The 15,804-nt window shown below is 42.1% G+C and overlaps 1 protein-coding gene across 3 annotated transcripts in view; it reads right to left on the bottom strand.

Annotated features, from left to right (window-relative positions):
* Positions 1-15,804, bottom strand: part of INTS6L (integrator complex subunit 6 like) — a 46,768-nt gene that overhangs the window by 7,909 nt on the left and 23,055 nt on the right. For 2 of the 3 annotated variants that reach the window (XM_014524663.2, XM_025215465.1), the window contains 6 exons: positions 14,560-14,723; positions 13,043-13,195; positions 9,283-9,415; positions 2,994-3,088; positions 2,143-2,253; positions 268-483 (listed from right to left, as the gene is read on the bottom strand). In XM_014524663.2, coding sequence (XP_014380149.1) covers positions 268-483; positions 2,143-2,253; positions 2,994-3,088; positions 9,283-9,415; positions 13,043-13,195; positions 14,560-14,723 — 872 coding nt within the window. Of the gene's footprint in view, positions 1-267; positions 484-2,142; positions 2,254-2,993; positions 3,089-9,282; positions 9,416-13,042; positions 13,196-13,959; positions 14,006-14,559; positions 14,724-15,804 lie in introns of all 3 variants that reach the window. The other variant, XM_025215466.1, reaches the window with a different exon arrangement.

Raw genomic sequence — 15,804 nt, 5'->3', positions numbered from 1 at the left:
GGGGGGGTGGGGGGGGGCATGGCAAGGGGAATTCCAGACCCACCCCCCATACTTAGATTCTATACCTAGAAAAGTTATAACAATTTTAAAATTTTCCCATGTATAGAGTCTAACGGGGGGGGGGGGGGGGGGGGGGCGTCGTCTGGGGGGGGGGTCCATCTTAGATTCAAGAACATGTGGTTACTTCATTCCTTCTGCTGCACATGTTATAACGAGCATGCCCCTGACAGACTGCTCACCCACACAGGCTTGCTGCACAGTGTTTACCTTGTTCAAGAGTCCTATATGGAAGCCAGCAAATTCTTTAATGTTCATTTCAGCCAGTCTCAGTGGAGATTCACCTGTGATCCCTTGCAGCAGCTGCTTAAAGTCCCTACTATGCACCAGGGAGAGGCCACTGGAGTGATTTTTCACTTTAATTCCAATCTCTTGTGGAACTTTCTTACCCACCGAACCTATTATCCGTTCCGACTCTATCTTTGTCTAAAACGGAACCACATGTTGTGTTAACATATTATAGATTTTTCAAGTACAAAAATGCAGCATCCTAAGAGACTAACAGAGCTACAGCTACTGTCCTGTGATGCACCACAATGGTATTGCTTAAGGCAATGGAGTCATCTAGTCACAACTGTACCGATTCAGACTTTGTGGCTTCATAACATATTAAGTAAAATCCGCTATATCGGAGGAACAAGACTGAAGAAACTGAAGTAGAAGCTAGTTGCCATTTGCTTCCTTACTAAAAGCTATTTAATAAAGAAATGCAAACTACTTCTTCAATTTAAAAGATGGCTTATTATAGGGGCAAGATAGTTTTATTAGAGAATGTATACTCCTACTTATGGGCATCTAGTAAACAAGTATTTACATTTTTTTTTTTTTTTTTAAACTAAAACATACACGCAACATATAAAAATGCCAATTTATCCCCCCCTCTTCCCACCAGGAATTTTGATTTATAGTCTGTTCTCCCACCATAACAAATTAAGGTGTTATTTCCTACTTTTTAAAGGGCAATGCAAGTATGCACAAGTTTTGACCATTAGCTACTCCTATACAAGAGTCCAATGCACATACAATCTTACTCAGCTGTGTAAGATTTTAGTCTTTCTATGAACATTACAACAGCCACCTCAAACTTAGCCCCTCTATATTCCAAGTACGTAATGGGAATTTGTACATCATTCAAAGTTAACACTCCACCTGATATTTTAGGACTATGTGGCTGTTCAATCACACTAAATGCCCACAGGACTGTTCACACTGTGCATTCTTTGAGGTACAAGGGCTTTCGGGGTTTCTGTTTTTTTGCTTTGAAATCGCATTATTTCCCCCAAAACCACAGATTTCCAAACAGATATGCAACTGCATTTGGAATTTGTTTTACTGAACATAAAGAAATAAAATGAGCCATGTACAGAACAAGGCCCTGGGAAGGAGACATGACAAGGAGGGTTTTCTTCATGTGACGCTTTCAGGAAGAGTCCCCTGAAGAGGCAAAATTTGGCTTGTTCACTTTCTGCATAAACAGGGGAGCACAGAGACTATTTCCCCATCAGCTTGCATTCAACCCACACAACGGAAGATGATGGATTTGAGCCTGGGGGGTGTGGGAAGAAAGGTCTTCTTTCCTCATATAAATCTCTAGCTTCAAGTTTCAGATAAAGGTGTTTAATGTAGTCATATGGAATGACATTTTATTAACATGTACCTGGTAACAGACACCTTAGCCTATTCTACCTTCGTCACCAGTACAGATATAATTTAAAATGGCTGGAAACAAGCGGTTAATTTTAGCTATCGTGAATACTAGCAGGAGTACTAACATATCCAATTGGCAATAATTTTTAGAGTTAAAATCCAACAGATACTTAAAAGGTCACAGAAGCTCCCTCCTTCCCATCCTCCTGCACTACCCAGAGAAAGCACAGCAACAAAACAGCTCAGGAGTGGGGCAGGTTGTTCATATTTTTGGATAGAAATGCTCATGCATCTTTACTGATTCCACATATGATGCACAAATATATTCCCATGGGGATTCATATTATTTATAATCAGATCACCACAAACTAAATCAATCAATCAATGCACTTCTAAAATTGCAACGGTTTTGTTTTTTTGTTTTTTAATCAATACTACCTGTTGGCTGAGTTTTTTAAGGTAAGAGATAACACTGTAACTAAGTCCACAATCTAAATTATCTGATATCAGATTTGGAGCTCCCATCATCCTTAGGGCTTTCTTTAATGGCTATAAGGAAAACAAAATACACAATAGTAAGAGATTAAGTCTTTCAAAAAAAAATTTAAAAGATCAATTACAGGCAGCTAAGGCACATGGATTAGTGCACTAGCTTGTCACTTTTGGAAACTGAAGTTCACGTCTATTCAGGTTAACATGTGAAATGAGTTTGATAGTCTAACTAACTTGCAGTGAACGTTATGCCACGTTACCGAGACACCACGCAACGTGACACCACTGGTGGTTTCCTCTCAAAGGCTAAGTACCAGAATAGCCGGGATGATGCAAGTCCATATTGAGGTGCATTGCCCAAGCTACGTAAGACGTCTTGCAGTGTACCCACCCTCCTCTGTCTGGCCCAGCCAGTTCGGTTAGTATCACTTCCCCACATTAGTAACTGCAAATAAAAATCTTAATATTCTTTACCAAATTATGAAGTCATGTCTCTCATTCACTTTAGCCAAGTAACTCAAACCTAAAAGTACATTCAGGGATTGGCAAAACTAGTATTAAAGGCATTTAAAATGGCTCAATCCTGAAGTATTTTCTGTTACTAGTAAAACAGAACACAAGACTTGAGAATTAAGCAATGCATAGCTATCTTTTAACCCACATATATCGCCAAAAGATTTCCTAACTAAGCCCTCATCAAAGCTAGGATGATTTTAGGATAAAGGAGTTTAATACACAGATAAACCGATAGCTGATGATCAGAATCCTAAAGTCATTAAATGTGTACAAGTACATACCAGTAAGTAGTACGGAGGCATGGTTTTTAAGTAGTTGTCAAATGCCTGGCGCCACTTCAGGTTTGGCTTATGTTTGTGAACCTTAAACAAGTCATCTGTTACAGGGAGGAAAACACACATACAGAATTATATTATATTATAGAGATCCACCACCAAGTGTTAAATAAGCCAGTTCTCCTGTTGTTTTTTGTTGGTATTTTTATGTGGGGCTTTCCCCACAATAAATACCCTTAATCTTAGGATTCAAAGGGTATTGAATTCCCCATACTAGCTGCAATTGGAAAGAATTCCTTTTAATTACTTACAATAGACCATTACCAACATGGCCATTCTTGCAGGCAGGCTGAATGTGAACCTTTTAAACATTGCATGTAATTATGTGTTGAAGGGAGGGGAAGACAACATATTCAACAATTACGACAGCTTCACCTCCCCCAGTGCCTTCTCTCACCAGAATTCCTCAGTAAATCTAAGGACTCCCTGTAACAGGTCAAGCTGAGACGCACAAACTTGGCTCAGTTTCTCACATTCAAACAAGATTTTTGTGTTTGACCCAGACTGAAAGTTCAACCCTGGTTTGCGATTAACAGAGAGAAAGGGCTTACTATATGAGAAGGAACAAACTCTCCCTGCTTATTTTTTTTTTGTACTAAAAGTCTAAAATGTATCCTTCCCCGGTAAATGTTAACATGGTACTATGAATCTTGTGCTTTTTTAAGTTAGCCCACACATTATATTACTGTTTCTTATCTCTCCAACATAGCTTAAGATTTAATCATTGTTCCCCAGCAAGTGATCATGCAGGTTTGCAAGGGACAGACACATATGGAAAGGGCGTGCAGGGAAGGTAGACATGGCAGGAAAGTCTTTTTCCTCCATGTTGAGCTTTTATGAAAAGTATCTGAAGAGGCCTGCCTTGCCTACTATTCTGCATTAATGGAACAGATGTTACAGATATTTTCCATTTTCTCACTCAAACCAAGTTTAATTACAGGTATTTTCCAATCTAAATGAATTCTGTATCAAACATGAAAAGCAGCACTAGAGCCACTCCATTACTCCCTTTCCTGGCCTGAAGGAAATAGGGTGATGCATCAGAGGAATTAAAGCTCCATTTTAAAATCTCAGCACACTTCATAGCTGACAGTATTATCCAATGGTATTCTGCAACAGTATCTGTGGTTTATGGCAAATAAAAAACAAAACAACAATACCCTTTGTTATTCGGTTGTAAAGAACCATGTTACATGTTTGCTAGAATACACAAGTCAACTCTAAGCACTCTAAAACACAACAAAACTGGTCCCTGAAGCAAGACCTATGTTGCAATGATTCAAATGATGAAAATCTCTCAAATTTTAGTGCATCAAAACTTGATAATCAGCATCTCTTTCCTTATTCAAATCAGGAAGAATATTCTAAAATATACTGTGCATTTAGCTTGATAGTGTCCCCATTCATAAGCGGGAGGAACAGTTTTAATATTTATAACGTACATCGGCTCAACTACTGAAGGGTCCTGGGACTAAAGCATATTTGCAACCTGAGAAGTCAAATGTTAAAACAACCCACTGGAACTTTGTCTGAAATGAAAGCAAAGATCTGACAGACCCTTCATACTGTTTGCTCTCAGTGCCCAACACCCTCCAGCAAACATTGCTGAAGGCATGGAGCGGACCCAGGACAAAAGTTTCGCTCCTGTTTAGATGGTAGGAAAGGGATCTGGGGTCCCAAGAGGGCAGAGCAGGTCTCTCACCTCTCCTCTATTCTATAGCTTCAAGGAAGGTCAGGACTGGTAAAAAAAATTCAGAAGATTACAAAAATATCCTACAGCAACACAAGATGAACAGAGTTCAATAAAACTAGTTTGTTCCTAATTGGGATACCAGGAGTAGGTAAAGTGGTGTCTGAGCTACTAGAAAGAAAAAACAAAACAAGACAATTTTGCACGGCTGACATCTCTCAACTTCAGACTTGATAACTTTCTTTCTGCTTTTATTTTAAAGCAGTAGTTATGGGTTTTAGGATGTATGTTAAGCACCTTGAGAGGCTCAGGGCATATGCTAGTCTTCATGCTCAAGTACATATGTACAGTTTGAGCATGCCATTCTTCCACAAAAGGACATAAAATATTGTAGGGCCAAAACAGAGATTGATCGTTACTGAGACGCTTCTTTAAAGCTAACTTGTTATGCATCTGAAATGCAGGTCAAATCTGTTCTCAAATACTCTTGTGCAGCAGGCCTGAATCTGACAGATACTGCCCATTTCCACCAAAAAGCAATGGAAGCCCAGAACACCACAAGCATTTTACAGAAAAGGAATTAGCACCCCTCAGGGCAGGCCGCATGTTTCCAAATTAAAGCTGCAAGAGGTCTAGGTGAGACTAGGGACAAATTATGAACGTGCCAAACCTGACCAGGCCATTGTTTGCTCAGTTTAAACAAAGCATGCAGAGGAAACAGCAAAGGGTGAAAGGCAATCTAATTTTGTATTAGCAACAAATCAGGAGGTTGGTTTAACCTGGGAAGAGGCAAGAAGAGCATCAGCATATAATTTTAACACCACAGGAGAATCCTAGTTGTTAGGGCAGCTCACGTGACAGATGATTTCTTCAGAGAGTAGGTTTGCATGCTCAATGTAAAAACACTGCATTTATTGCTGCGGTGTGCCGGGCTCTTTTCGATCACAGCCGCATGAGTGTGCGCCCGCCTCCCCCAAGACCCTTTTGCAGCCTTCTACTGCCTCTGACCCAGCACACTGGGCTCCTTACTCGAGGCAGCAGAGGCTCAGATTTCACATGCAGAGATCAAGAAAGCCTCCCCCACAGCCAATCCAGCTGCAAAGTACACATTAACAGCATTCAAGGGCCACCACGGACAAAATCCTCATTTCCACTAGGAAAAATGCAAAGTTTGGCTGTATGCTGCTGTGCAAGAACAGTACATCCAGGTTTGTTTGCTTGCTTTGGTGTCTGAAAAACTCTGTTTTTAGTTTTCCCTGAACATAAAACCCCTCCAGGCTCCCTGAAGAGTCTGCAGCAGCAGTCACCAGGCCTCCAGGGAAAGCGCACATTTTCCAAAATGTTCAGCCTTGAGCACATGCAGGCTCCAAGAGCGGGGGTTGATTCCCTATCATCTCCTATCATTCCAAATGAATGCCCATGACCCTTTACTTACTAAAGCCAGCTGCCTGCATTCAAACATTAGAGCCCGTGAGCAGTCAGAAAAAAAGGGAGCTTTGCTCTTCAGCCAAAGGAACAGCCTAGATTTCATCAGCATCTTTGACCTGTGCTGTGCTCCAGCTTTAGTTCCTAGCGTCTCTTCTGTTTAAGGACTTTGGCTTCACAACTGTCCTGCCCTTCTACAGCCATGGGAATGTTAATATGGTATGAGATGACAACATGACGTCAGATGCATAAGTCAGCTCTGTTAAGAGAGGACACTCCTCTGTTATGAGGACACTTACAAGATTTTATAGGAAACACACTGCTGAAAAGAGTACACTCTGATCAGAGATGGCAAAGTTTCGACACAGAAAGCAAGACAACAGGAATATTCCATCCCATGCCAGGGTACAGGATACCACCGTACACCAGCAACTTGTCCAGGAGCAGAGCACCTTCAGAAGTAGGTCTGTTGTATTTTACCATTGGGACATGCCTGGAGAAAGTGAGGAGCCTGCCTCTGGTCCTCGGCTCAGACAGCAAGTTCTTTGGCCTCTCACAACAGGAAGAAGTGAAATCAGAGCATGCCAGATGCACCAGCATGTTCAGATGGCCAGTCCTGGGTATCCTCTGAAGTTTACCAGCCAAGGACCACCAATGCTATTAACTGGATTAGGCAAGTGCATCCTGCTGGATGGGGACTCTGGCCGTTCATGGAATGGTACTCTTGTTAACTGCACTCAACTATTCTTTATGACAAATCTGGATTTGGGGTCCTCAAATTGGGCCACACATCCCTTGCCAGGAAAGGCCCCTAATCAGTCCATCTTGTGGTGGAATCAATGCAGATACTTTCTGGCCGTGGTGATGACATCAGCGTGTGCTTCTGTGGGAGGAGAAGTCATCCTTTGGAGACTAGCTCCAGCAGCTCACTTCACACTAAGCTGGCCAAATCTTCAGGTCATTTTAGCATCTTCATCATTGTTATCTGTGGGCCTCCTTAGACCATGCTTAATGGACTGTTCTCATAACCAGAAGCTCCAGTTCTGGTTAGGTTCAACATCTTCTCCCGCTTACCACAGCAGAAGGAATAATATTTAAGAATGAACTATTTAAATGCCCTGCACACAGTGAGGAACATGCAGCACACACACGTTGTTGAGAACCTCTTAATAGAGAGTCAGTAAATTAGACAGTACAAAGAGAGCAAGAGTTTGGCGGGGGGGGGCAGTCTCCACATTTCACCCTGAGCTACAATTCCTGTCTCATTCCCCAGATGCATGGTTCTTCCAACAGAACAGTGGCCACAGGAAGCTTTACATCAAGAGCTGTCAAAGGCGAAGAGAACAAGGTCCTCTTTCCTTCGTCCTCCTTCCTTCTCCCCTGCAGGTTTCCAAACACCTGCTAGTCTGAAAATGAAGGGCTAATATATTCAATCCAACCAGCCCCTGCACTGCTGTTAGTGTGCTCAGCGTGTTACAAGATAAGCCAGGTTTGGGATTTTTTAAATGAGAAAAAGAACATGCCTATCTAAAATGTCAGGTCTCTCTCTAGCTACAGTACAATCCCTAGTGACTCTTTCCAATTGATGTGAGCTGTGTTTTTTGGTCTCATCCTAAGCAAGCCACAGAACCCCATTTTTTCCATGCCTTACATTCCAGGGTTGGATTCAGTCAAGTAACAATAAGAAATAGCTCGAAACACACGCTCTTGGAATATCTGGATCTGTCAGTGTTATCAGTGTACCCACATGGCTGTGTTAGCACAAAGCAAACTTCCTGCTTATGACTCGGGCTGCCTAGAAGCCCCATCCTGTCATTTAAAACCCTTCGTGCAGTTTGCTTTTGCAGACATGGCTTTTGCACATGACCAAGCTGAGAAACAGCACTGCATATACTGCAGAAGCACCTCTCCTCACCCGTCCATTTTCCCTATAGAATAGGAAGAACTTTCACAGAAAAGGGCTGGGGAAAGGAAGTGGCAGAACTGAGCCTACCGAGATCAGAAGCAGATTGAAATAAGGTCACTAAATTAATTTCCCACCTAACTGGTGGCCTCTGCTTAACTAGCACATCTGCAGTGTAAACAGCAGGTCACCCAAGCTCGTAGCCACTGGCTCACAGGAACGAGGGACTCTAATAATAATGAACTCCAAGTTGTCCTGAAATAATTACCAGGCTGACAAGACTATGGTAGACAACTTGACATGCCATGAACTGATGTTATCAGCGCATAAAAGTGCTGACTTGTTAGCCAATTATGAATAGGAGTGTGGGTGTGTGCATGCACATGAGAATACACACATGTATGTATAGACCAGGACTGTAAACAAGCATTTCTGCAACTTCTGACTTCCATAAAATAAGAAATCATGTTTTAAAATCCAGTATTTACTCAATTTAGATCTTTATAATTAATCTTGCGCTTTTAAATAAAAAGCAAAATAAAAAACCACAGGATCCCAAATAGCAGAATCAGTAGCACCTGCAAAGCAATTCTCTCTGCCATTAGCATTTTGCCATGGGAACCAGAGTCTTTGCAACTGCAGCTATTACAAGAACTATTCACATGACACTTTCATACCGACTTGCCTGCAGAAAACAGGCTCATCATGGAAATGAAACATTTGGTCTCCTAGGGGAAATGCTGGCTGCTTCACTATGCTACTCCTCCTTGCTGGCTGCTCCTTTAAACTGCACCAGTGGACTACCCTCTTCCCAACACCCAACACACCAGATCAGGAGCCCTGCACTTGATCCTCCAGCAAAAATAGGGTGCCACAGGAGTAACTGCAAAACCTGGATACACCACACCTTAAGTGAGGGAAAAGAATGGAGGTTGAAGCTTACTCCAGGTTAAGGAAGAGGCTACGTGTCTAGGAGGTGAACAGCATCAAACATGCACTGGAAGCAGGTAGCTCTCCTCCTCTGCTGGAGAGAAAGAAAAAGGGAGAGGGAGTATGAAAATCCTCTCCTCCCAAGTTATCTGCAAAAGTTTGCAACATTCTCTACTCTGATGTCCATTTTACAGTGGCCTCCAAAAACTACAGCAGCACATTAGCCATCATCATTTTTTCTTTACTCTCAAGTTGTTGAATGACACTGAGGTAGTGTTATTACCCACCTAGCAAAGGAAGTAAAACAGGATAGTTGTAAGGCATCACAAAGAGGTTTACACAGGTTAAAGTAGTGCTTGCTTTTAAATACCCAAATGGATGTCCAAGTTCACTGTATTTTCCACTGCTACTCACAAATACCTGATAAAGAACACAAAAGAAGCATTATTCTACTTAATTGAAGAAATATTTTAAATGTTGCATAATTAAACAAAATCAAGGCAGTATGACACTTTTAAAAGCAGAAAGATGAGAGAAAGCAGCTAGTTGCACACAGATGGATATGCATTTAGCCTTCTGAACCACAGAATTCAGGAACAATAGTCATTCAGACTATCTATCCATTAACAGCATGGGACTGTTCTCCACAGTATATTTTGGACTACTTTATACAGGCTATATTCAATGGCTCTCAAGAGGAGCAATGGAAAGAGAAAGAGAAATCCATTACTTGATATTATTTAACAGCTTAAACTTACATTTCTGTTGCAGGTACATTTTTCCAAATGTAATTCATAAAAGTTACTCCACTACAACACACACACAGTTGGATAACACGGCTACATCTTCATTATTTGTGCATCTACAACTTATAAACTAAGCAGATCATAGAATCATAGACAACAAGGGCTGGAAGGGACATTAGGAGGTCACATCCAGTCCAACCCCCTGCTCCAAGCAGGACCAGCCCCAGCTACATCATCCCAGACAAGGCTTTGTCTACCCAGGTCTTCAAAACCTCCAAGGATGGAGACTCCACCACCTCTCTGGGTAACTTGTTCCAGTGTTTTACCACCCTCCTAGTGAGAACATTCTTCCCAATATCTAACCTAACCTTCCCTTGCTGCAACTTGAGCCCATTGCTCCTTGTCCTGTCATCTGCCCCCACTGAGAACAGTCCAGCTCCAGCCTCGTTCAAACCACCCTTCAGGGAGTTGAAGGCTGCTATTAAATCCCTTCTCAGTCTCCTCTTCTCTAGACTAAATCAGCCCAGTTCGCTCAGCCTCTCCTCAAGTAATGTGCCCCAGCCCCCCAGCCATTTTTGTTGCTGTCCACTGGATTATCTCCAATTTGTCCACATCCTTTCTGTAGTGGGGAGGCCCAAAACTGGACACAGGACTCCAGATGTGGCCTCTCCAGTGCTGAGTAGAGGGGAAGAATCACTTCCCTTGATCTGCTGGCAACACTCCTCCCAATGCAGCCCAGGATGCCATTAGCTTTCTTGGCAACAAGGTCACACTACTGGCTCCTATTCAACTTCTTGTCCCATTACCCAGGTCCTTTTCTGCAGAGCTGCTGCCCAGCCAGTCAGCCCCAGCCTGCTGGTGCATGGGACTGCTCCCTCCTCAGTGCAGGACTTTGCACTTGTTCTTGTTGACCCCCATGAGATTCCTTTTGGCCCAATCCTCCAATTTGTCAAGTTCACTCTGCATCCTAGCCCCACCCTCCAGTGTATCTACTACTCCCCCCAGCTTGGTGTCATCTGCAGAGGTGCTGAGGGTGCACTCTATGCCATCTTCCAGGTCACTGATGAAGACACTGAACAAAACCAGCCCCAAAGCCAACTCCCCTGGGGCACTCCACTTGATACCAGCTGCCAACTAGACATCAAGCCATTGATTACTATGGAGCCCGATGCTTCAGCCAATTTTCCATCCACCTTACAGTCCATTAATCCAGCCCTTAGCTTGCCTGCGAGAATGCTATGGAAGACCGTTATCAAAAGCCTTGCTAAAATCCAGAAACACCACATCCGCTGGTCTCCCCATATCCACAGAGCCAGTCACCTCATCATAGAAGGCAACTAGGTTGGTCAGCCATGACTTGCCCCTTGTGAATCCATGCCAACTACTCCTAATCATCTTCTCCTCCAAGTGCTTACAAATGGATTCCTTGAGGATCTGCGCCATGATTTTTCCAGGGACCAAGGTCAGGCTGACTGGTCTGTAGTTCCCTGGATCCTCCTTTTTCCCTTTCTTAAATATGGGCACTATGTTTGCTCTTTTCCCATCATCCGGGACCTCTCCCAATTGCCATGAATTTCGAAAGATGATGCCCAACAGCTCTGCAATCACATCAGCCAACTCCCTCAGCACCCTCAGGTGCGTCCCATCCAGCCCCAAGGACTTGTACATGTCCAACTTTTCTAGGTAGTCCCTAACATGTTCTCTCACTACTGTTGGCTGCTCATCTCCCCCACCCCAAACTGCGCTGCCCGGTGCAGTAGTTTAGGAGCTGAGCTTGCCTGTAAAGACTGAGCGAAAAAAGGCATTGAGCACTTCAGCCTTTTCTGCATCCTCTGTCACAAGGCTGCCTCCCTCATTCAGTAAGGGACCCACACTTTCCCTGATCAGCCTCTTGCTACCAACATACTTGTAGAAACCCTTCCTGTTACCCTTCACATCCCTTGCTGGCTGCAACTCCAATTGTCCTTTGGCCTTCCTGACTTCATCCCTGCATACCCAAGCAATTCTCTTATATTCTTCCCTAATTATTTGCTCAGGTTTCCACTTCTTATAAGCTTCCTTTTTGCGACTGTTATTACTAAATATGCATGCAAAGAAGTTAAAGCACGGCATTAAACATCAGCAGATAGAGACACTTCTCAAATTTGAGGGGAAAAAAAAGAATCTTGTAGTAAAGTTATTACACTTGGGAAATAAATTCTTCATTTCACAGCTAAATAATTTATGGAAATAATATAGCAGCAGCAGCAATCCCCATTTGGAACATGCCTTTTAGTCTTAAGGGGACCAATGACGGAAACAAAAACAAACACACACTTCTGTAGATTTGAAATATTTAAGACTGAAGAATTTTCTTTGTTCACTTGGTCCATGCTTTTACTTTATGCACTCAACAGCATTTGCAATATACCTAGTTAAATAAATTGTTTCCAATATAATTAGCCAGTTTCCCTGGTTCATACGTGTATTTTACACACCTGGGAAGAGAAAAGCATTTAAAGCATGGAGCACTTTCCTCACAAAAATTACTATGGGGACACCATACAGAAGAGTTACAAGCACACACTACAGACATTTTGGTAATTCACAACTTCATATTTGACACCTACCCATGCCAATTAATTTTTACTGTTTTATTTGTAAGGGTCATCTTACCCTCTCTGCATTTCCCAGCTGTTATTCCCTATCTAGGTAGTTAAATGGTCTCAACATTACCATCCATGAGGTGCTTGGATATTAATCATCTCCTGTTTCCTTGAAAAGGACAACATTTTAATTCTCATTTTGAAGCTGAGAAACAGACTTAATTTCTCCAAGTGACTTGCCAAAGGCAAAACTAATAGCCCCCAGACTTCTCCTGAACCAACCAGTACATTAAGCAAGACCATCATTCCTCCAATACAGTTCTCCTTAATCAAGATTTCAACTGTGCATTAGAACACGTCATTTCAGTAACATACCTAAGCTCTAGTGGAAAAAATTGGTGACTTCATCTTCTTTTTCATTAAGCAAATGGCACCCTGCAGAGCGCTGCATTTCCTCTAAGAGCGAAACTTGAAGGACAAGTTTGCCACTGAAAAGCAGTTCTAGAACTAGAATTAAATGAACCAAGGATGCCTACAGTGGGAATACTTACTCTAAAGCTTGAAAATTCAATTATAATTGAGGTAACTGACATCTTTACACACTGGCTCAATCCAGCTGCAGTGGTTAACTTTGCCTTCTGCAGGTTTACACAGATTCATATGGTGCTGCAGCAGGGCTCCTATTAAAATTTCTATTATCAAATAAATGCAAATACCTGCCAACAGGTATGAGGAGACTTTCGTTCCAAGATGTACTGCGTCAAGGGTGAAGGTTCGAGTTCATACTTATCAAAAGGAAGCTTGTCTATTACCATTGGCTCGCAATCTACACAGGAGAATCTGACAACAGGATGAGCTGTGCGTGGAGGCTAAGAGGAAGGGAAAAAAAGATTCATGATGGAAGATAATCAACTGCCCAGGGTTACCAAGCTCTTTAATACTAGTATCTGCCAAAAGGTGGCTTTTCTATAATACAGATCCAGTCTAAAGCAAGGTCTGAAGTGGTCCATTTTGGATACAACAGTTGTTTAAACAACATCAAGGCTGTATTCCCTACAGATTATTGCACTGGCTTATTCATCTGTTAAACCAAACATGCACCTTACTAGCCTTTGGCACTTAACTCTGAAATTTTGATAGCATTTAGTAGATTATGAATTCCTGCCACTTAATCCAGATGAATGAAAAACAGATTAACGGAACCATTTGCAATTCAGACAACACTGGCACACTACTTTCTCCTACCCCACAGGGGAAGACAGCATAGCTCATATTAAAAATACAAACATTTTAGTTCTGCATTTTAGCAAGTCCATAGAGTGACAGTGATAAATGGTCAGACTCTGCCCCCCCTCCCACGGCTGCTGTTCGCAGAAGCATGTTTGAAAGCGTGCCCGCTTTGCCAACAAGTGCTCAAAATATTCCCTGGTGTGTCTGAATTTTTTCCTTATTGAGTCATGGGAAGAACTGGCACCTGGAACAAGTAGCAGGAGAGCAGAAAGACTACATATGCTCACTAAAGTGAGTTTATGAATAAAGACCAATAAGACATGCCAATAACCAGCCTAGAACTGATTAAATGACTGCATTCTCAAAGAAAGAGCAAATGCAAACTGTACATTTCCTTCATTACCTGAAGGATACAGCTTTTTGTTTCCCTCCAACCACAACTCACGCTGCTAGGGAGAAGAGAAGCACATACTCGAGATGCTGCTCAGTACTATGGAAAAGGATTCTAAATGAGAAGTGTCAACATACTACAGCCTCTAATTTCCCTTGTTAAGATACAGCCAAGGAGGAGATTTACATTCTTTCCTACCCTATCATCTTTTTTTTAAAAAGCTTTAAAAATGTTTAACCATAAAAATCAAAACCATCATTTTGCCTTAATACTGGCAAACCTCACTAGCTCTGTTACAACCATTAAAACAGAATTAGATAAACCATAACTCAAAATGGAGTGATGCAATATTTAAACCTATAAAAAAGAAAAGCTAGCTTCCTGCATGTATGATCAGGCACCTGTTGAAATACAGTTGCCCAAATCAAAAAGCAACTGTGAAATTTCTAGACTGCCTTCAGCCAGGCACGGTCAAGGCAAGCCTCCAATCCGTTTTCTCATTAAACCAAGATCAGAAGTAGATAGAGGGTGAGGGTTTAGTCTATTGTTCATTTACAAACTCTATTGAATCAGCAAATGGGGAATCCTCTCTTTAGCTCTTGTTTTACTTACCAGAGTTGGTGAGTTCTGATCAGGCCAAAATGACTCTGGAATTGGCCAATGCCCAACAGGAACACCCGTTTTAGGATTAGGTCGTACATAAATGAGCTTATGACAACTATGCCACGGTTGAGAAGCAAATGAATTGATGGGCCTGGATGAATCAACAAGTCCATCTACAATTTAAACAAAGCAAAAAAAAAAAAAATAAAATAAAATAAAAAGCTACATGGCATGCATGTTTCCAACCAATTTTCTCTTACCAACCCAAGGTGTTCCATTCATTTATTTCACACACACGCAAGTCTCTAGGCTAACGTTCTCATAGGCTTCTAGCCGATACACCTGCTTTATTCGATCAGATATGCCAAGACTGCAGCATGACCTGCTTTGCACACTCTGAAAAATGCAATTTGCTTAGACTAATAACTACTGGTATAAAAACTTGTCCCATGTGCAATGAATCTAAAAAAATCTAACATTGCTGTCAGTGAAAGCAGAGCACAGCTGTATAATCTCACTGGTGACGATGCAATGCACAAGCAGTAATATCAGCAGTAATAGAAATTAAGGGGGGGGCAGTGCTTTGGAAATACACCATTAAAGAAATGCATCTCATGGTAAGAGCTTCAACAGTATTTAATTGGCTTTAATTAATTACCGACAACCATCATCAGTTAGTCATGCTTCATTCTTCTCCCCGAGTGAGGAAAGAGGAGTTCAAGTGTTTTCTGTCAGCCTGCTTTGTCTTCTTACCTTAACACACACCTGCTACCTACTTCATGACCATTCAAACAGCCGAGACAGGATCGTAAGCTTTGCAAGGCTTAGGATAAGTTGCGGAGCCTGGCTCTGCAAGGTGTAGAGGGGTAGCTAAGGTGCCTGTCTAGCTCCCTGCATTTGCTCCTTGCAAGGCATGAACTGCTGATGCAACTTGGTCCAGAAATGGCTGACTGAAATTACAGTACGTGCCTTTCCACTGCAGATCAGTTCGCTTCATATTCACACAGTGCAGTGCCTGTACTGCAGGTCGAGAGCATGCTCGTTGCAACATTCCTCCATGCTGCTGCCGCTTTGGGACTCATTTGCTTCCTTGTCTCTCTCACATGTCAACATACTGCGCTCTCAACAATTTTGTTCTATGCTGGTATCTAACACTACACCATTTCCTAGCATGGGACAAAAGAAATTAAGTCCCATCTTATTCAGTTACTTTGCCCTGTAGGAGTAACCCTGAAGTTTTAGATCAGCAGACAC

This window comes from Alligator sinensis, unplaced genomic scaffold (assembly GCF_000455745.1).
Source record: "Alligator sinensis unplaced genomic scaffold, ASM45574v1 scaffold1567_1, whole genome shotgun sequence".
In the NCBI taxonomy this organism is placed as follows: Eukaryota; Metazoa; Chordata; order Crocodylia; family Alligatoridae; genus Alligator; species Alligator sinensis.
The sequence above is the reverse complement of the archived record's forward strand: the minus strand, read 5'-3'. Positions and strand labels throughout refer to the sequence as shown.